Genomic DNA, 22,726 nt, shown 5'->3' with positions numbered 1-22,726 from the left:
TTGGCACTTAGAAGAATTGCACCAAGAAACCATTTGTTTGTTGGACCATCAAGCTTTGTTTCATTCACGCAATGAGCAAAGGGGCGGCTGCGCTGGGATCATGGGAGATGGCAGGCAGCCAGGCCTCATCGTACGAAGGCATGTTTGCAAATGGAATAGAATGATTTATTTCTTGCATTGTCAAGCTACTGTTGTGAAGTATTCTCTTTAGGTTATGAAGGCATATCTCTATACATTGGTCACAAAAACGGAATACATGAATGTTTCCTGTAGTTTTTCCCATCAATTAAAAAATAAGCAGTTATTTTGCTTGGTAGCACCATCTGACAGTTTTGAGATTCTGGACTTGGCTCGGGGGGTGTAGAGACGGTCGTTTAGTAACCAGAAGGTCGGCTGTTCGATCCCCGCTCTCCCCAAAGTCATGTGTCGTTGTGTCCTTGGGCAAGGCTCTTCACACACATTGCCTCCAGTGCGACTCACACTGGTGTATGAATGGAGCGAATGGTTGGTGGTGGTCGGAGGGGCCGCAGGCGCACACCGGCAGCCACGCTTCCGTCAGCCTGCCCCAGGGCAGCTGTGGCTACTTTAGTAGCTTACCGCCACCACAGTATGAATGTGTGAGTGCATGAATAATCTATCCATTCCTCTGTGAAGCGTCATTGAGTGTCCAGAAAAGCGCTATATAAATCTGATGCATTGTTATTATTGTGTCTCAAACCCGACACCTCTAAACACTGGGCCTACCATCCATTATATATGATGTACGCACAGGTACAGTAAGTGCTACCTGCAGAGCATTTACAAATGACGCACCTCTGCAAATTGGGAAGCTGCAGGGTCAATGGCTGGGAGCCACCCTTCATTGTTGGTTCTCCAAAGAATCTTGGCACCAACAGTTGGTATGTCTCCCCCTGCAGCTAACTCTCGGACCTGTGCTTTCTCCGTGCCCTAGCCTTCCTTCTCAGCAAAAGCCAGCTCACTGTTTTAGCCTCCCTCTGCCAAATCCTCGGTTGCCCTCTTCAGCTTTGGCCTGGTTACGCCCACGTTCCTCAGGAGGCGCTGGGTGAAAATCCAATGAACCCTCCTCTGCCAAACTCCACACAGAAGATAATGTTTCAGATTCAGTTGACCGCCCTGCCTCTATGTTATCGGTGAATTTGTCTTACTTTCTTAAGATGCCTCGAGTCGTTCTTTGCAGCTCTTTCATGATCACTGCTCCAGCTGACAGGGACCCACAGGCTGATGTCTGGTAACTAGAGACATTACCAATATCTCTGGCCAGAACGTGTTGCCGATCAAGGTCCACTTTTAAATACCAGACACTTTCAAATCCAAGCAGTGACCGTCTGTCCCCCTGGGCATAGATCTGAGCCCCTTCTCCTTTGTCAAGCTAAAGGGGCCGGGTTTTGTGATGTTTATGGATGACTATATCTTTGGCTGATTCAAGGTTCTGTGCCTCGAGGGTTTCTGGGAGCTTCCACAAGACTTGGCCGGGCCATCAATGAGCTAGAGCTACCAGGTCTTTCATCTTCTTACTGTGGCTTTTGACCAAAACTTGGTCTGATCACTTGAAGGTTCCTGACTGGGGCTTTGCCGTTTAGTTTAGTTTAGTTTAGTTCTTTACAATGTGTTTTGTTGATCGCTAATGAGGACAAGCCATGTCATCTGCCACAAGTCTGAGCCCCTTGCAGGAAAGTCAGTAAATAATAAAGTTTTCTTTCAGTTTATTGGATGCTTCATTTAGCCTCTGACCATGTTTTGTTTGAGTTATACTTTACACCTTCAGGCTTTAGAGAGAAAAAAAAACAAAATGTCCCAACTACTTGTTTTAAACTTTTAGTCTGCCAGAGTTTGGTGTCTGTTTAAGAGGGCAAAAATAATTGGAAATGGTATCATATTTATACCGAGCAGCACTTTCCAAGTCCACACAGCCTGAAACGTTTGCCAAGACGTTTGACACAGTGATTTGCACATGCAACAGCAGTCTAATCCTGAGTGAAATATTGTTTCCAGTTCCATTACCATGCAAAGTAGGGTTCAACTTCAGAAGCAAGCTGCCCCCTTGTGAGGCTTTTTCAAAAGAGTTTTGTGGCATTATGTCAAAATGTTTGCATCAATTCACAGATGTACAAAAATACTCCAAGAGGGGTAAATAATAACAAAACGGTACGGTTAAAATTAATCCACGAAATTGAGATGCATTTCTTAAACCATCAATGCAATTTCTCCACTTACTTTTTTGAGAGACTTGACTTATTGGAAGGGAAATCTCATACTTTGCCCGTCATTAATCCTCGGCTGGTAATATTTAAATCCTCTGCTAAGCAATCCATTTTAACTCCTGGCTCATTAGCAGCACATCAAATCCTCTCTGTATCACATCTCTTTTGCCTTTTAATCAATCACATGCAACAGCAACCTTTGCTCTGCTGCCTCCCTTTTCACTCATCCCCCATGCTTTTTTTTTCTTTTACCCCTGCTGCGTTCCTTTTGCCTCCCACGACATATTGAAGGTGACAGGTGTGTGCATGTTTTATGCAAACTCTCCAAGGCTCATCTTAGTACTTAATAAGATTTGCATCTACACACTGTGGGTACTTCATATTATTGTACTTTGTTCTAGTAATTCAGCTGTTCCTGGCAGGTTTTCTTTTCTCTTTCTTTTTTTTAAGCACTTGTGCTGACACATAGCACACGTGATGAATGCTGAAGAAGTCCTGAGAGATATTTGTCTTTGAAAAGTCATTTTACCCTCAAGTGAAATAGAGCAAGCAGTAATGCGGCGTGACTCGAATGCGACTACAGATACCATCTCCCTCGGGGTGGCCACATTTGACATGGTGATAGTGAGCACAGGTGGAGAAATGGCCAAAGTGCATGCTGGGAGTAATGGAGACAATTATTGACAGAACAAAAAGGTTGATATTGCTGCATAATTACTGGTGGGGGGGGGGGGGGGGTGACAAGAATATGAGCTGTGGCATTGTATAGACAAGTCAATATGCATGCGACACTGCATTACAAAGCTTCAATGTTTAAATCAAATAGGAAAAAAATGAGTTATGGTAATCACGATGGCTTCTGTTGAACAAAATTAATGATGCGCTCTATTATATGAGAAGGATTTGATGATCCTGACTGCTATATAGGCCTGGCGGGCCGGGCCGCCTGGCTTTTCTTGACTTGAATTATTGAAATATGAAATTGAAAAAGACTCACTTCTAAGGCAAAGTTGAGTAATCTTCTTGCTTTCACGTTCATCAGTACATTGCGCGTTCTGGAAAGAAGACCTGGAAGGGGGACACAAAATATATTTTACTAACATACATACGTGGATTTGATTTAGAACCATTTTTATCATAATCCGCTCGAGGAGAAAGCTTAATATCTCAATTTGAATTTGTCATCAAAGTTGACATATTGCGTCATTTTGCATTGAATTCTAACTTTAGATGACATTTACAAGTCATACATAACCTTTAGATTTGGGAGCCATGGTAATGTAACCGACACCAAGAAAATTGAACAAAAACAAAGGTACATGTAATAAACCCAATTTATTTTAATTTAACAAAATGCAAATATCAGTTTTTAAATGGACAAATGGAAGATAACAGGTTTCTTTAACTTTAAATGAGATTTGCGTGCGGCGATTTCCTGCATGGGCTCCAGCGAGTCCTTCCGCATATGGACCACGCGCGCCTCTCTCTGCTGAACTTAAATGGATTAATGAGGGGAGCCGCTTCGATTGGCCAGTAGTCGGCTGCATTCCCTCCCACAATAGCGCAAATGCACGCCTCTCCTTGCGATCGTCTTTCGACGGACAATAAAGCTTTGGCTGAATTTCATTGATGAGCACCAATGTGTATTGTTGGCTTCCCGTCAGCACTTATTTACTTTAAGTTGACTTGGTTAGACAGCCATGGTCGATGCTTAGTAACTCAGTCTGTAATGAATTGGCCCAGGATGGGCGGCGTGGGAGCTGCAGAGCCTGAGTTTTCTCCATGAGTGCAACTTGGTTTAATAATAGAGTGAAAAGACATTCAACATCCTTCTTGCTCGTAAAATTGGGTTGCCTCCTTCAATCTCCTGACTGATGCCTGCTTTTGTAATTGGAATGGCCCGTGCAGTCGATGGCTAATGCCCATCACGCAGGTACTCGATTGGAACAGTCAAATTAATTTGGAAAGACTACTTGAACCCGCAAGCGTGTAGCTACAGAGGAAATACAAATACAGGCTGGAAAAAAAGCTGCCTCCAGCAGACTAAAGCCGCAAGTTTGGCCTGCGATGATCTGCTGCCATCACAAGGAGAAGAGAGGACTCGTGCGGAGTGTCATTTATATTTCAACGAGACACAAATGGCATGTAGTCCTAACTGGAAAAAAAATGCTGTATTACATGCTCCATTTATAAATCAGGGGAAGTAAGTAAACCGCGGGAAAAAGCTTTTCTTTCAAACGAATCCCATGTTAGGGGAAATCTCATCTTTTTTGGAGATGACAGAATGAACGCAACGACTTGAAGAAAGTTTGGCTTTTTGGGGAGAACAAGTGTCTCGTCTCATCGGGCAACCACCAATCATTTGTGGGGTGTGATGGGCCGCACTCTGACTCACAAAGTGCGCTGTGCCTCAGATCTTCTCCTAGTTTTTGTGAATAAGAATGCCCTATGATTGACAGCACAGAGAATGGGAGCAATTTCAAGGGAGCCGAATGCAGGCCTGTCTGTGCAGTTTAGTTAAGCCATATTTCCCCACAAGCGGCACAGTTTGATTCACTTTGGTGTGCTTCACAATATAATGAAACAAATACACACAATGCGGTCTACCGCCCATTTGTTAGGAGTTTGAAAACCAATTTTCCCATTGAGAGATTAGAAGAAGAAAAAAGCTGTTTTTAGGGATGAGTATGAGTTACCAAACGACTCATTGAGTCATTTTCAGCAGTAAAAAGTTGATATTTTGTTTAGAATGAATTTGATAACGTCATTATATTTCTTGTACAATTAATAACTTTAAAAACAAATTATTCCACTTGCTGTCGACCGAAGATGACATCACCTGTGCTGAGGAAGTAGGTAAGGTCCATATGGCTCACCTGTTTTCTGGGTTTGGTCAGCAAACTGAGCCATGATTAGTATTTTAAGGTAATTTGGTTTGTTTTGTTTATTGAACATATAAAATTCAATACAAAATATAAAATAAAAGTGAAAGAAAGAAAATGAAAGTTAAAAAGGAAAATAATTATTAGTAAAGTCAGAATTTACATGTTCAAAGGGAGTAGGAAGAAGTACAAGAGCTTATCTAGTCTATGTACAATAAGTTATTATATTTAAATATATATCATTAAAATAGAAAAGAAAGCAAAGAAAGAAAAATGATGAAGTTACCAAATTCATTCTGGACAAAATATTAACTTTTTGTTGCTGACAATGGCTCAATGAATCAAGTATGCCTTTAAGACAAAAAATAAATTTTGATATTGAGAAGTCCTCCTTGGCAGTAGTTGGCGCTATAGTGCAGCAGTGCGACATATCAGCAAAACATCATCTGTGTCAAAAAGGTTGTTTGTCGACAATTTGTTGTGTGAAAAAAGTGCTTTCAAACAATCTCTACTTTGCAAACAGTATAAAATACTTTGGGCCCGTCACAAAGGTATGGTAGGAAGGGAAAATGGAGTTAGGCTCATGACATTCCTTAATTGGTTTTGTTAATCCGTGACACAACAAGCAACAGGAAGGAAACAAATCCTGCCTTATTGTTGCTTCAAACATCCACATCCAAAAAAAACCCCCCACTGTGCAGCCTTAGTCACATTTGTTGAATTCATGAGCCGTTGTAACTGAACTGTACCAGTCGGTAGAAATGCTTCGAGAGATTGCGAGCAACACAGGAGAGTGCCAAGCCAACGCAAGTAGCGATACATCCCATTCCGTGCATTTCATTTTAGCCGCATTTGATCTACACCCACCGCTTTTTTAAAGTCCCCGACAGCTCTGCGATAGATGACAGTTTGTTTCCAGTTATGTACAGCCTGCGCTTATCACACGACGCGACATGGCGAAGGAGCGTGAGAATCATCAGTCTTAAGAGTAGATCAAATAATTGTGAGTGTTTTTGTATTTTTTTTATACGGATCGGTCTATATTGCAGCCTATTGCAAGTGGGTCTGGCGTGACGAGCGAGGATTCTCCAAACTCAAAATGAGCACAATATACGACCACACGCGGCCCCTCGAGGGGCCACGTTAATACGATTGGCAAACAGAGCAAAGTGATTCCAGGGATGAGTGCGAGATGCGTTTAGCGATTTGGGTTGCAGCACTTTGCCATGTTCTAATCAGAAGAGGATGGGGGCTATTATAGTTTTTGCGGTTCCCAGACTGTGAATGATGGGATCAACACGTGGCTCATAAAAACGAAATCCTGTCAGTAAACAGAGAGAGAATGTCTGGGTTTGTGCAATGGACAACACTGTCACTGTGTGGCAACCGCGTACGTTAAAGTTTATTGGATTGAGCCGTGTCGGTTGGATTCAACACGATCTGTTATTAGTTTAAAACAAGCTAATAAGAAAAAATAGCCATCCGGTGGACACAATGGAGGTGGCAAGCGGTCAGGATGATGCATCCTATTTGGGACCAAAAATAAATTGTAAATACACGTAAAGTATATGTTTAGCCACACTACTGACGCGAGCAAGCTGCTGCACTCAGCATAAGTAGAGGAAGTCACACATTTTCCACTTCCTACTTGGAAAATGTATTTGAAAAGGCTTGAAGACGGAGTTCACAATTGGCAAATCGACTTGTGGGATGTAGTAATCGCATTTCACACAACAATAGCCGACAGACTATAAAACTGCTCTATTTATTGAGTATATTGCAATTCAACTCAAACAGGACAAAGATTGGACACAGATTGCTAACACTTACTTGGAGAAACCAAAATCCTTCTGGGAGAATGCCTCGATTTGATTACACCTCACAAAGTGACTGATTTGAGCCATTTTTTATGTATGCATTTGTTTTTAGTTATTTTTCTACCAAATATTAAGTTGAGGGTGCCAATAATTTTGTCTAGTCCATTTCTGGAGCTTTATGTGGAATGATCATATTTCGTTAGTTTTTCTCTGCTTTTTTTGTGTGTTAAATAGATCTAACACGATATATGTGCGATATAAATATGTTGTACTTATCATACAGTTAAACATGTTTTTAAATCTTATAAAGGCTGCCAAAAACTGTTAGTTGTCAGAACAAAAACATTCTGACTTCCAAGCAGTCTCAACTGCAGCATTTGATCGGAGGAGCAGAAAAAGCCGGCATGGTAGACTGTCATGTTAAGACCAAATTAGTTTAACAAGATGGATAGAAACATGGCCTAAAGCACGGACCGAAGTCTTTGAAGGCATCAGGTAAGAGAGTCATCGGCCCAAAGCTACGCGAGGAAATGATTTAGCCGCTCTAAACACATTGACTTTGAAAGACTTTATCAACTTCAAGCGCTGCTTTCAAATAAACATCTAAGATCGAGAGAGAGAGAGAGAGAGAGAGAGAGAGAGAGAGAGAGAGAGAGAGAGAGAGAGAGAGAGAGAGCGCATTTAGGATGGATTTATACCTTTATAACCTGTATGGTACAATGTATATACTGTATGTATAAATGTTACATACCGTTGAGTTGAGCCTGGACTGAGCTAGCTAAACGCCACTCTGGACTGAGCTAGCAAAAACGCGCTTTACTGGTTAATGTTCCATTGTGTAGCTATATCAAGCCATGTTTTCACTGTTATTATGTTTCTTCAGAAGAGTAAGCGACCAACAGATGGAAGATAACAGTGCACGTGTGGTATTTTCCACTTCAAAAAGCACTTTTTAACGCCATATGACAACAATTAACAATAATGACTCGCTGTCAAAGATAAATGATCTTTGTGTAGTTTGTCACTTTTTTTTTTTACTCGTGACTGCCACCTCTGGCCCAAAAGCGTAACTGCAGCATCTGTGTCAGGCTCGTTTATAGAGTGCGTGCGAGTGCGTGCACGATCTTAAAGAAACACACACAAAAAACGCCATTTAAATGTCAAAGTGATGCCGCGTCTATATGGTGCAGCCTTCTGCCGCATAACATGTAAATGATCTGCAGCATTCTCCTAATCAGCCAATTAATCATCAATTTAGGAGCGTAATCTCTCTCTTAGGCTGTGTTCGACATAATGGGTTTCATACATTCAAACCCATGCTTAGATTACTAATGAGACTGTTTGGCACTGTGTTGTTCATTTTAAACAGGGATCTCCAGTGACAGCTTCCAGAGTTAGGGGTCATGTACTGCAACAGCACATACGTGCTTTCATAAATCTTGAACAGCTGGAATATACAGTATAACTTCTTCACAAAGTTAATTTCATTTAATTTATCATATCATACAGAGAGGGGAAATAAAGAGACGCATTTTACACCAAGGTAATCATTTGCCATTTAAAAACTAGCAGAAAACCTTGGGGGGGGGGGGGGGTTGTATATTTCTTAAAACATGAAGTGCTGCTGTTTCGGTCTGACTCATCATTCATTTCAATTGCAAATTGCTTTAACGTCAATACTTCTATCGCCTTTCAGTACATACGCCCGGGTGCAGTCTTACTTATGCATTAGTTAGAAATTCACTTACAGCAGCGTTTTCAATGAGAAGCTACAGAAACGGTGTTGAACATTTCACACTGAACGTGATCCTGGAATTGATGACAATTCAAAGCAAAGTACATTCAAGGTGGAAAGCCTAATTACTATTTGAATATATATAATTTGATGGAATTTTTTTTATAATAAACTATGGAACACTTTACCTTACTCTGACAAGGAAGAATAATTGGTTGGTGGGTGTTAATAGACCTTGAGCCCTTTGTGTGGTAGCAGGTTCTTAGCTTAGCTAGCTTTGATAACTCTTTTAATGGTACAAACGCCAGACCAGCACAAGACAGATTGTGAACAAAAAATAAGAAAAGCTTTGCTTGCATTATTGTTTTTTCATTAAAGTAGCTTATAAATTAGCGAGCTAGTTAATATCAACCATATCTTCCTATCAGTAGACTTTTCACAATAATGGCCGACTCACTCCACATTGTCCCTTAACGTTTGTTTCCAATCAATTTGTCATGAATTGTCTTGAATGAGTATAGAGGTTGCAACTGCCTCATTTTCCTTCACTGTTATTCATTAATTTGTTTTATAATAATATCATTTGGGGGTATACTGATATAAGGCCACTGATGGGCTTTCACGCACAAGGACTGGAGAAAAACAACATCAAAATTGTTATTTTTGTAGTCTATAATTTGCATGAAAAAAAAATAATATGCCAACCTCGCATTTAAAAAAAAGACTACTGGGGACAGTGAATTTCCACAACATAAACTGAGCCTCTAGTGTTTCTTGCTGTTGGCTGTTCTCACACAGTCGGCTGAGATAGGCTCCAATTTACCGGCAATCTGAATGAGAACGAGCCCCGCAAAAAAATGTTTTGTCACTTTTTACTCTTTTCTGTTACTTAAAAAAGTGCATGTAAGAGTAACTGTTCTTTATTTGTTTTTACTGCAGTGGCTCAAAAGTATTTCGCACAACTGTAGGGGGAAAATAGCACCAAAATTATTCCTCATACAATTATATTGTATTTTTAACTCAATGATCACATAGTAACTTTGTAGCTGTGACAGCCAGAAACATTTAAATGGCTCATTAGTGATTGGGCACAGTAATGCAACAGTGAATGTTGCTGAAGCTCACCAAATGTAAACCAATAAACATGTTTCTACTTAATTAAAAAAAAAAATTGGTTCTTTTTCATCTTTAACGCTCTCCGTTTATACTTCCTGTGTTATTTATGTATGAAGGCCGACTTTGAGTACCTCGGGTACAGTTTAGTAGTGAAGTACTATCAAGATGCAGAAACTCTTCTTCGCAGCATGAATTTTAAATAGACCAAAGCAGACAAGCCCTCAAAACATTATTCAAACTAGATTCCAAATGGAGGCCATAACTGGACCTTGAAATGAAATAAAAATGAAACCAAAGTAGATAAGTAAATTTTATGTATACACTTTTTACGGAAATGACTCCCAAAGTGCCTTCTGGGAGCGCTTTAAAAAAAAAAAATTCTACAGAAGAGCTCATCTCAAATTAAAGTGTATTCCACAATTTGGGGGCAAAGGACAACATGGTATTTGGGTCTAATCTTGTGTCAGGGACAGTAAGTAAAAGGTGGTCAGTAGAACACAGCGACCTACTGTAGCAGTACAATAAATTGACACTAGGTCCACCAAGAGATGTGGTGGAACCGATGGGATCGAGACTCAAGCCCAAGGGTGGTGCTCTGACCCAATTGGAGATGGTCTAATGATGCCTACAGTCGTACAGGGTTCAATTTTGGGCCTCCTTCTGTTTTTATTGTATTTGCTGCCCCCCATCTTAAGAAAACCTATTTCCTTCCAGGACTAAGCAGAGACTTTTTCGTTGCTGGTCCCTGTTTTTGGGATGACCTCCCGCTAACTACTCGGCAAGCCGCCTCTCTGTCCATTTCTCGAAGTCATGGCTTTTAACCCAGCATGAGACTTGGTTTTACTATCTTATGGTATTTACTGTTTTTATCTAATTAATTTATTGTTTTAACTGTCTTTGTTATTGTAGGACTAATTTTTACTCCCCTTTGTATGCAGCGATAAAGTGCTCAAGTAATAAAGTTGAGTTGAGTTAATGAGTTTTGTTGAGACAGGTGACGAAAGAACTACAATAGTCGAGACAAAGAAACAGCGGCAATGATCATTTCTAGTTCATAATGAGATCAAATGAAGTTTACAAGTGTTTATCAGGTGGAAAAAGCAAGGTTCCCATTCATAATCGCTGAGGGCAAAGAAATTCGTCGTCGTTCCTCTCGGACAGTTTTTCCTCGAATTAGGGTTGCGACCCAAAATGAGTTTTTATTGGCTCACCTAAAAGTTGCCACAGGTACAGAGCCATTTTGCTTCTCCCTTTCCCACCCATTTAAGAGTCTGTGTGTCATGGTCGTAAGCCCTACTATGAGATCTCTAAGTTCAGGGGGGCTGATCTGATAATGTAACAGAAATCCAAGCCCAGAAAGAAACCCTGTTGAAGTTTGGCTTTAGCCACAGGTGCCAGCAAGTAAACGAGCTCTGTTAACCTGTTAAAACCAAACTGTGACAGGGTTTTTGGTTTCTAGGCGTGGATTTTCTTTCCACCTCTGAACTCTGATGTGATTGAGTTTCGTTAACACAAATGAACTATTCCATTTTACAGCAGCTGTTGTTTTACTTTGGAAACTGCCACTCCCACTGCACACAGGGCTGAAGTATTTGTTTATTCATTTGCTCTGGCTCAAATTGCAACAGTAGCGCAGGGTAATGATGCAGAAAAATGAAGCGAAAAAAAGGATATAGGGTAAGTAGCTGCTGTATGTGACTTGTGAACGAGCTCTTCCATTGGTTCTGCTATCAAAATGGCACCGCTGGGTGCAGTGTGCTAAATGGAATTTCATTTGAGGATAAGGAGGCGCGCAGCTAGATGACCAGAGACACATGACACACTCTTGTGAGAAAGGTGAAGCAATCTTATTATACCTTGTCTTGTCCTATATGCATTGGTGCCAAGCTGACACATCACTTGGCTGCTCGTGTGTGCAATTGCTGCTGGCAATGACAACTGTGTTATATACCCTGCGGTGCTGACAGTTTCCTCTCTCCTATCCCACCATCCCCTCCCTCCTTCAATCAACCCCCTCCCGTCCCCTGCCTCCTCTTCATTTCATCTTCCTCCTTCCTCCAGGCTCAGGAGAAGCTGCCACGTGGCGAGAACAAGGAGGAGGAGGGAGGGCCAGGATGGATATCCAACCGAGTGTAAGAGCCTCCCCACGGGGATGCCGGCGTAGGACGCAAGGCCTCACGGGCCGTTGACCTGCTGTCTCTGTGATTTATGGCGGCTTTGGGAGGGGGGAGGCTCCGGGCCACTGCAGACTCTTCGCTCTCTCCTCCATCTCCCTTCACTCACGCGCCGCCATCTGCAGGAGGCATACGTAGAGGAATTCTCGGCACGCCGTGATTTGCATCACACTCGTGCATAAATCCACCAGCCGGATCGCCGCTTTGTACGTCCTCTCATACAGAAATCAACTCCTCTCTCGTTTATTCCTGCACTGCAGCAATCCCAGTCACGCGTCTGTTAGACAAAGCTCACTGTGGGAGTGTGTGTGGATTACCATCAGTCATGGCGTGTCAGACGTAGAGCCCTCAGCACTGCTGCTTGGGGGGTGGGCACGGTTAAATCGATGGAAGTGCGCCGAGTAACAAAGTGATGTTCCTGTACTCGCACGCTCATTCCACACACTGCCCTTCCTCCACGTAGTGGGACATTAGCGAAAAATCCCTCTAAAACTCTTGTGAGACCACAGTCTCAGTTGGACTCTAATGGTTGTAGAGAGGGTGTCTGTTGTCGAAAAGACTGGGTTTCCCTCAATCGTGCCAGAGCAAAAACAGGTAGAATTGGGGATCGTTTGTGTAGATGGAAACTTGCTGACAGTGCAGTCTGTATGTGGAGAACCTGTTCAATCTATGGACCATATCCTTGGAGGCTGCTCTGAAAGCCCATGCTGTTCTGAAGCAGACTTATTACAAGCTAACCAAACTGCTCTGGTCTAGCTATTGTGGTGGCGTGATAAGATATGAATGACCGAAAAATCCCTCTAAAGCTGTAAAAGTGTGATTGAGAGCCAGCAGGTGCCCTCGCCATGGTGTTGCCGCCTCCCGACAAACGCCACGTGTGCTTGACCACCATTGTCATCATGACCAGCATGGCCTTCATGGACGCCTACCTGGTGGAGCAGAACCAGGGCCCCAGGAAGATCGGCGTGTGCATCATAGTCCTGGTGGGGGACGTGTGTTTCCTCATCGTGCTGCGCTACGTAGCGGTGTGGGTCGGGGCCGAGGTGCGCACGGCCCGGCGAGGCTATGCCATGATCCTCTGGTTCTTGTATATCTTTGTGCTGGAGATCAAGCTCTACTTCGTCTTCCAGAATTGCAAGGCCGACAGGAAGAGTCTGGAAACGGTGGCACGGAAAGCATTGACGTTACTTTTATCGGTTTGCGTGCCAGGTTTGTATTTGGTTCTGGTGGCTCTTGACAGCATGGAATACGTGAGGACTTTCCGCAAGAAGGAGGACATGCGGAGCCGTTTGTTCTGGGTGGCGCTGGACTTACTGGATCTTCTGGACATCCAAGCAAATCTGTGGGAGCCCCAACGCACGGGCCTCCCTATCTGGGCCGAGGGCCTGATGTTCTTCTACTGCTACATCTTGCTCCTCATCCTCCCGTGCGTGTCGCTCAGCGAGATCAGCATGCAGGGCGAGCACATGACCCCCCAGAAGATGATGCTCTACCCGGTCCTAAGCCTGGTCACCATCAACATGGTCACCATCCTGATCCGAGGCGTCAACATGGTGCTCTTTCAGGACAGCCGCGTGTCCACCATCTTCGTTGGCAAGAACGTGGTGGCCATCGCCACCAAGGCATCTACCTTCCTGGAGTACCGCAAGCAAGTCAAGGAGTTCCCGCACCCTCAGAACGCCATGGCCATGGAACTACAGCAGAATTCTGTCAGCCATACGCAGACGCTGCCCAATGCCACCACTTTGCCGCATGAACCCACGCCGGCGCAAGACATTATTGACACATGACCAAACAGCGTCATGGAACTTAACACGAAAGTTTTACTAGACTCTGGAGACAGAAAAAAAACGTTTTAACCGTACAACGTGGTACCTTGACTTTCGAGTGCCCCCAATGAGTTTTTCCTGTTAGAAGCTGTCGTTTGGCCAAGAAGAGATAAGCTCCAAACGCGCTATTGCTAAGTCGCCCCTTAAATGAAGTAAAATAAAAATAAAAAGAGACGCAGCCACTGATGCACTTTCAGCCGCATACAAAATGAGAGCACTTGCAAGGAGCTGCAGTCGGCCATAACTCATGCCAACAACTCAAGTTGACTTAAGAACTAAGTTTGGTCAACCACAGATGTCTATGTACCCAACAGCTCCAGACATGCCTCGCTAGGCCACGACCCTTAACTCATTCACTGCCAGCTGCTTTCATAGCAGAGTTGGCATTTTTCACTCTCATAATCAACATCACAAGTCGAGATTCACGAAGAGCTTTAGTGATCTCAGAACCAAAGTAATGCAATGCGCCATCTACAGGGATCTGATTTACAAGACTGAATTACACAGACTAGGTAGGTGAGACCAGTTTCCACACTTACCCGTTAAAAAACATATTCAACGTATATATACGCCGATGGCAGTAAATGGCTTGATTCCAGTTGAATACATATATAATAATAAATAATCTACATTATATGGATTTAATATACACGTGCACATTATATTCAAATAAACATCGACGGCAGTGAATGAGGTAAAAGCACCCATCCAACATACAACGTAAAGTATGCTTTATAAAAACAGTATTTCTTCATATTTTTTTTCCCTACAATACAGTGATATTTATGGAAGAGGATTAGGGCCAGTGAAGAGAACAAAAACGGTTGGCAGGATTCTGACTTTATTCTCACCATTCAGACTTTATTTTCAGAGTTCTGACTTTAATGTGATAATTCTGACTTTATTTTCAGAATTCTGACTTTAAAGTGATAATTCTGACTTTATTCTCAGAATTCTGACTTAAAAGTGATAATTCTGACTTTATTCTCAGAATTCTGACTTTAAAAAGAGATTTCTCACTTTATTATTATTTATTAAAAATTCTGACTTTCTGATTTCTGACCCCCCACAATTTATAATCCTTATGTCAACAAAGTCAAAATTCGCACTTTAAAGTCAGAATTTTGAGATGAAAGTCAGAATCCTGCCAACCCTTTTTTGTCTTCACTGGCCTTAATCCTGTTCCATAGCTATTTTTGATTTATTAAAACTACATTAAAAAAAATTAATGGTGGTGTTTTTTGGGGGCTGGAATGGATTATTGGCTTTTCAGTTCATTTCAATATAGGAAATGTATTTACGAGCTTGGTCACGGAATAAATTAAACTCCTGAGCCAGGGTACCACTGTCTTGTGTTTTAAAGTCTTTGGAGGTTTTAAAAGTTCAGACTGTGCCGAGAGACTCGAAATCCAGCGGACCAGGAAATTTATGTTGTGTAAAAATTGGTCCTCTATTTGTGAGTGTCTTTTATTTTTTAAAGGTCACCAGTACCAGCACCAAACGAGGGAACGTTTAGCTTCCCCGTTTCCCTCCATTTGGGGCAAAGACGAGCAGATGGTGACAAGCGGCCTCCGTGTACCGTGTACCGGTAACGGGTCGATAGCGGCCCCGCGAGTTTGTGTTGTGGAATCCGCGGTCTCGGGCCGTTTGACGCTTTGGAACTACGGGTTTGATTAAAGCGAAGCACTGCAGCGGCACTGGACCGTCCACTGCGAGCACACACACAAAAACACACAGTGCGCATAGCATTGTGGGTGTGGACGAGGAAGAGCATGCACACAATTCTGTTCTAACGTATGCCTGCAAGTGTGTGTGCAAACGTGTGCTTGTTTACCATCGGGGTTTGTTTGTTACAGATCATTTTGTAATACAAGCGTGTGTGTTTGTGTGCAAATGAGATCAAACTGTGTTGATGTCAGGAAAAAACACAAAAAGGAGAGACATTTTATTTCTCAAATGTACATTCCTCTAAATGTCTCAAACCTTGAAATGGAAGAATACAAAGTAGAGTGTTTTATTCACAGAAACAAAAAGGAAATTAAATACGTGAAACAAGTGAACAGACTCACATTCAGTTAATTATGATTTATTTTATTCTTAATATTGTCGTTGTTATGATTATCCTGTACATTATTTACAAGTGGGAGGCCAATGATGTTTTAATAAAGAATATTGCTGACAATATTGTTACTTCTGGTTTTCATGTTGGTTAACACTCCTGTTGTTTGTTTGAGAGGATTATGTCCCCGGGTCATTTTGACCCGGGGGGTGTTTAGTCATCCAAATGTGTCAGAAATGTGTATAAGCCAAATTCAATACTTTGGTTAACCAGTGTGTTATGTTCATTTGTTAGGAACAGCAATGATATTTCTGGGTCAAGATGACTCTGACCCTCGTATTTAATTATACAAAACCCTCATAAACGCACACTTACTATAAGGATTAGTAATAACATCCTGTGTCAATTTGACCGAGGTCATGTGAAGATATTCAAAAGTATCAGAAATGTTTTATTTATTTTTAGTATGTAATCCTGCTTAACTAACATAGCCAATATTTCTTTTTGCACTTGTGTGATTCCTCCTAAGAACAGCAATAATAATCCTGGGTCATTTTGACCCGGGTTTTACTTAATTATCAAAAAAGTTTCAGAAATGGTATAAATAAAGCCAAGAAGGGTTAAGAGAAATTGTGTTTGTAGTCTGACAGGAGGATTTTGTACACAAAATATTGCATAGCAATTACTTTACCATTAATGGCTGTATGTAAGATTTAGACGCTGGCCATAGTAATGATTTCTCATAATAATTAGGAAACATAAATATCAATATTCAACATTCCTAGAAAATCACCATGCCCCAACTTGTTAGCCATTTCGAAGCACCACGTTGGTAATTGCTACTCTAAATTGTCTATAGTTGTGAACGTGACGTTTTGCCAAATTCTCAATGAAAACAGCTTTGCAAGAGCTTTAATTACATTTCCTTTTACGCACCATACTAAATTCTCCTCACTAAGCCGCTAACTTATGCAAAAATAATTAAAGACCGCTATTTAAAACATCACCTCGGATTTCCCAGCACGGCACGAAGGGAGATTTTTATCTCCTGTTTATCTGAGCCATGCCTGCAAAAACCTGGCCCAGCAGACGTTTAAGTGGCATCCATATAAATGTTATGGCTGCCAAACAGACAAAGGGACTTTTTAAACAGTCGTGGAAAAACTTGCCAAGCAAGCAGCAGTAGGAGGCCACCAACAAACCGGAGGGCATCACTCAGTGCCGTGTAATTGCTCGCAGATGTCTGAGCCTCCAAGTAATGTCCCTTTTCCTCATTTGGTGGAAAATGTCATCTTGTATTCTGGGCCCGAACACAACTATTTACAACGCCCGCCCTGTTTGCTTTCTAACTGATGAGTGCGATGCTTTTGTAGGGTATGTTGTCAGTCTATGACTTATTGTTGCGGTGTTCACATTAGCGCCGTGACAATCTCTGTCTGAGGCAGAGCTCCTGTTTTGCTCTCTTCGTTTCGCGTTATACGGGAATCTGTTGCAGAGTCAAACATCTTTTCATCTTTAGCAACTGCGTTGCATGTTTTGCGGCACGTTTATAAGTACACAAACGGCCGTTCCACAGATTACGTTTACATGCGGTCAATATTTGGGTTAAGGTCAAAATGTCAGCGTCTGAAACATTCGTCATTACTTAAATAGACATTTCCCCTTTTAACTTTTTATGGCCAATAAAATTAATAAACATATTTCTACATAAATACTGTAAATGTGTATATGTGTTATTTTAGTTAACAGAAACTAACAAAATAAACTACAATTCCAAAAACATTTTTGTTAATGAAATAAAATAAAAACGAAAATGCTTTTTAAAAAACGAAAACAGAAACCACATCTTACGTTTACAAAACTAATTAAAACGAGCAAAAATGTCCTTCGGTTTAGTCTTTGGTAATTAATGTAATACATGAGCATTTGGGGTTGATTTTTAATGCCATTTTAAGTATATTTATTTCAATATAAACCGGAATATGGACGTTTGAAAGTGATGTCATCTATCAGCAGCCAATAGAAAATTACATTCGGATGACGTCGTTCCGAGATGACAATTTTGCATTCTGAACTTTTGGCTCCAATGGCTCGGCTAGCCTGCTTTTTCATTTGACTCAGCCGAAATGCAATGCTCAGTATTGTCAAGTGATACACTTACAAAAATAAAAATAAGAAAACTAATACTGAAACTTACTAAAACTAAACCAGCATTAGCATTTAAAAAATAAATACAACTAATAAAAACTAACAGAACCACCGTCAAAACTAATTAAAACTCACAAAATAAAAATATAAAAACAAGACGAGACAAAAACTAAAATGAAAAATTCAAAAACTATATGCGTGTGTAAACTGTATATACACACACGATGGCATTTTCACCATACTAGAGAGAAAATAACGTGAAATCGCTGCCGAGAAATCACTGTATTAAATTTAGGCTCTCTGAGCGAGTGGCAACGAAAGATGGCCGCCGCACATTCACATTCACTTCTTGTGCGTTAAAAGACCAAGATTCCTTGGGAGTAGAGGATGCTCAGAACTCAAACCAAGGTTCAGTTTAAATGAGGTAACCCCGATTGTGTTTATATAGACAATTATTCGGGTTAGAAAAGGGGTAATATTTGGGTTTTTAAATATCCGAATGAATCCAAGACCCGAATATTGGCAATATTTGGCTTTTGAAAGATTATTTTCTGAATGCAAACTTCAGAGGCCTGTAGGCAAGTTCACCTTTATCAAGTCAAGCCAAGTCCGAGTCCAAGTCCACAAGGTCCGAGTCCGCTGTTGGCTAACGAGACTGAAAGAAAAAGACTGCTTTGGAGCTCACGGTCAGGTTCACCAATCAGATGGCTTCTGCCCGGTAGCCATGGTTACCCGGTGGCCAATCTCAATACTGGTCTTTTAATAGTCTTTTTGAAGGACGATGTTAATTTTCAGTCGATAAAACAAATTTGTGAGTCCAATGACCAAGGCTGAATCAAGTCTGAGACAACATAAAAACATGTCGAGTCCGAGTCTTGACTCAAGTACTTGGACTTCAGCCCTGGTAAACATAGTCATTGTATTTGAAATGTTCGGTTTGTTGTACAATGTCATTTTAAGCACCTTTGTTAGCTGCCGTAGCGGTTAATCTAGCTTTGTCAAAGTATTTAATTACACACCAAAGTGAGGTCTTGACTCTGCAACAACTGCAATTGTGTTGCTATTATCTTTTAATTCACAGCACCAGTTTATGTCACAGTTTGGCCCGCTGCTGTTAAATCAGTTTGTATGGAATCTGTTCATAGGCAATTAAGAACCAGAACCCAACTTTAATTAAGAAAGTGTCTCTTGGGATGTTCGAGGATGCCCGTGACTGCGAGATGCTAATCTGTAGCGCCGGATTGTTGGGTTTACCTCATAACGCCGCGACTGTTTCAATCAATCTTGCCGGCGCAAATGTATGGTTAAAGGTGGGAAAGCAAATGAAAACCCTGAATAAATAATGCATTTGCGTCAGCACAACAGATCACCTTTCGCAGGCCCTGTAAGCGAGTCATCCATAAATCAGCAGCCGAAAAGGTAATCTCACACTCACCGTACGCATTCCTTGGGTAAAAACAACTCGATCCCGCATTGGCCACAGGTGACGAGTCCCTGCAAAATCAAATCAAAGTCAGCCAGATAAATGACACACACTAACTAGCGCTGACTTTGTTCACTTACTTGCTTGGACGGTCCCGCTTTCAGGTAAACGTCTCCCGTGTCATCACGCGCTGGTCGCTTCACAGCAGTCAAACCTGCGTAGCACACTAATCTATATGCAAATCACCCTCGCTCACTCATAAAACAGCTGCGATTTTGTTACCGACACGCATGCTAAATGCTCAAGAGACTGATAATAAACCATCGGCTATCATTTGCGCGTATGTGGAAAAATAATCCCGATAAATTGAGTGGAAGATCAGAAAGGTTGACCATGTGGGAGGAACGGGAATCAGTTCATCAATAGGATACCATCCATCTATTTTCAAAACCGCTAATCTTATTCAGGGTCATTAAAAGGCAGACTACATTCTGGATTGTTAGCCAGTCAATCACAGGGCTGGATAGATGAATCGATAGATAACTCATTTACTGCCATTGATGCCTATATACGTCAAAAATTCATTTAAACTATTTTTTATTTGTTTGTTTTTTCACTTTTGTTAACAAGAGTATGAAACCTAGAATTTTTTTTGTTGTATATTTAGAACAGATATAAAATGTGTGATTAATTGTGTTAACTAGTGAAGTCATGCGATTAATTACAATTAAAAATTTTAATCACCTGACACCCCTAATTTTTTATATATTTTTTTAATCGTGAGTTAACTAGTGATGTCATGCGATTAATTACAATTAAAAAATGTACACCTAATTTTTAATAACCTTTTCTTTTTAATTTTTTTTTTAAAGAAAACATATTTTAAGATGATTTTTTTCTTAAAAAAAAGATTTAAAAAGAAAAGATTATTAAGAATTTGTAATATATTGTATATTTAGAACAGATATAAAATGTGAGTTAACTAGTGAAGTCATGCGATTAATTACGATGACAAATTGTAATCGCCTGACGTTACAAATTTTTAATAATCTTTTCTTTTTAAATCTTTTTTTTAAGAAAAAACTCATCTTAAAATATATTTTTTCTTTTAAAAAACGTTTTAAAAGAAAAGGTTATTAAAAATTAGGTGTACATTTTTTTATTGTATATTGTGTATTGTATATGATTAATTGTATATTGTGTATTGTATATGATTAATCGCATGACATCACTAGTTAACTCACGATTAAAAAATATATATAAAAAATTAGGGGCGTCAGGTGATTACAATTTTTAATTGTAATTAATCGCATGACTTCACTAGTTAACTCACAATTAATCACACATTTTATATCTGTTCTAAATGTGCAATTACAAAATTATAGGTTTTCATACTCTTGTTGACAAAAGTGGAAAAAAATGTTAAACTAATAAAAAAAAATTGAAAATATTTTTTGACGTATATAGGCGTCAATGGCAGTGAATGAGTTAACCATCAGCTCAAAAACATCAATAATCGTTAAGAATGAACAAACAAATGCCGCCGTGTGACATTTGACCCTGTCACATTCTTCGAGACGAGCCCGTGGCTTGGCCAAACTTTGTTGACCACATACGCAACCGTAAATATTGAACAGGTTTAACATTTACAAAATGTCGGCCGTGACTGATTTCTGAGCCGTTCGCCAAAGGTAAAATATCACTCTTAATGCACCAACGCAGGACAATCGCTCTTCGTAACCTTTTCCAGACAACCAACAAATGCGCATTGGCTGACTTTTGAAAGGAGGGCTGCTCAAATTGTCCAATTATCAACCCACTTTAGCAAGCTAATATGGCCGCACCGTCATCAACACTGCAGACATGATCATCTCCCTGTGTACTTAGCTCTCAACTCCTCATTGTCTTTGAATCAAAATGTGGCGAACGTGCCTTTGTCGAGAAGCAGGTGGTGTGCAGACAAAACTGGCAACTTCATTGTTAGAGAGCCAAGCAGTTGGCGGAGACTGAAAGTGAAGGGAAATAGACTTATTGTACTTCAAATGGTGCTCCAAATATGTGCCTGTGTTGTATTCTTGGATAACGCTAGTCAACATGTTAGCCATGAAAGTGTTTAACAGACTTGGAAGCAGCACAAAGTACTAAACTATAATTGCACCCTGAGGGGAACTGGGTATCTGTTCTAGCGTCAATTTGATTTGACGATGATGTCATACGTAACGCGGTGAGAAAATGGATTAGGGAAGTACTGCTCAAGGTCTTTCATGAGTGAGTTGACATGTTTTTATATTAATAAAAAAAATAATAAAAACAATAGTTGTTTTCTTTGTCATCTGACAAAATGCATCAATAATGTCACTTTCTGTTGGCGTAAAAAGCAGGATTGAAGAGGAAAAACTATATTTACTTGAAATGCTTCCTGTTTTCATCCTTTCAACTATACACACTCAAATCAAATAGTATCGCCAGCTGGTGGTCGGGAATAGAATTACATACAAAATAAACAGGAGGCAGAACAAAAATATTGCTATAAACTGTACAGAACAAAAATCTACGGGACCGCAAAACCAGAACCTGCGATGGAGTGAGGTTTACAATACATACCGGGAGACACTAGGAGAAAAGTTTCATTCGTCTATTACAAAGAAACTGCCGTGAAGATGCATGAACGAGGTCGACGAGGTCTTCTGACTAGCACGGCAACTGCTCTTAAAATTAGAACAAACGAGCCGCTTCCTGGCAGTAGAAATTGTTTACAAGTAATGTAGAACAAAGTATATCAAATCACCTTGGATAATGGGCCGCTTCAACAGAAATACATCATTATCTGACAACATGTTGCAACTGTTATGTCAGGGGAGGGAAAAACATTGCTGGGCACCTCCTATTGTGACATTGTACTGTATGTATGAAGACAATTGGAAGGACAAAGTGTTCCAGACAAACAAGCCACAAACTTTCTAAGAAACGAGGCAACGTCTCACCGGCAAATATAAAACAAGGCGAGGAAATACACGCAAGGGCCCCATTAAGAATCACACTATGCTTGGCGACGTCCCTCCGCGAAGGCAGCATGGGCCAACGTGATTGAGTTCAAAGGGGCCGCTTTCAATACCAGAAACAGTGTGACTCGAATGTGATTGTTGAGCTAAAAGGTAAGCCGGCAGGAAAGTGGACTATGACCCGGTGCTTTGATTGGAATTTAAATGTGACGCCGCACCACCACAGGAAGAACAAAGCTTCGCAAAACGACACCACACTACCATAACTTCCTTAATTATTTACATATTGACAAAATGTAAACACCATTTTGTTGTTTTG

General features: G+C 40.8%; 2 protein-coding genes across 7 annotated transcripts in view; one reads left to right on the top strand and one right to left on the bottom strand.

Annotated features, from left to right (window-relative positions):
- tmem121ab (transmembrane protein 121Ab) overlaps window positions 1-15,951 on the top strand; it is a 46,276-nt gene extending 30,325 nt beyond the window's left edge. The window contains exon 2 of the mRNA XM_086061521.1: window positions 11,834-15,951. Within this exon, the coding sequence (XP_085917647.1) occupies window positions 12,792-13,736 (945 nt within the window). The 5' untranslated portion in view covers window positions 11,834-12,791 and the 3' untranslated portion in view covers window positions 13,737-15,951. The remainder of the gene's footprint in view (window positions 1-11,833) is intronic.
- The window catches only part of LOC147158491 (uncharacterized), a 54,938-nt gene that overhangs the window by 31,918 nt on the left and 294 nt on the right, over window positions 1-22,726 (bottom strand). For 5 of the 6 annotated variants that reach the window (XR_015090925.1, XM_086061522.1, XM_086061523.1 and 2 more), the window contains exons 2-4: window positions 19,546-19,636; window positions 19,418-19,476; window positions 3,220-3,290 (exon numbers count right to left, since the gene is read on the bottom strand). Coding sequence is in view for 4 of the 6 variants with exons in the window: in XM_086061522.1 (XP_085917648.1) it covers window positions 3,220-3,290; window positions 19,418-19,476; window positions 19,546-19,636 (221 nt within the window). In the remaining 2 variants the exon portion in view is untranslated. The remainder of the gene's footprint in view (window positions 1-3,219; window positions 3,291-19,417; window positions 19,477-19,545; window positions 19,637-22,726) is intronic. The other variant, XR_015090926.1, reaches the window with a different exon arrangement.

This window comes from Leptonotus elevatus, chromosome 18 (assembly GCF_054856555.1).
Source record: "Leptonotus elevatus isolate MCC_2025b chromosome 18, RoL_Lele_1.0, whole genome shotgun sequence".
Classification (NCBI taxonomy): Eukaryota; Metazoa; Chordata; class Actinopteri; order Syngnathiformes; family Syngnathidae; genus Leptonotus; species Leptonotus elevatus.
Note: the sequence above shows the minus strand (reverse complement) of the source record. Positions and strands in the feature narration are given on the sequence as shown.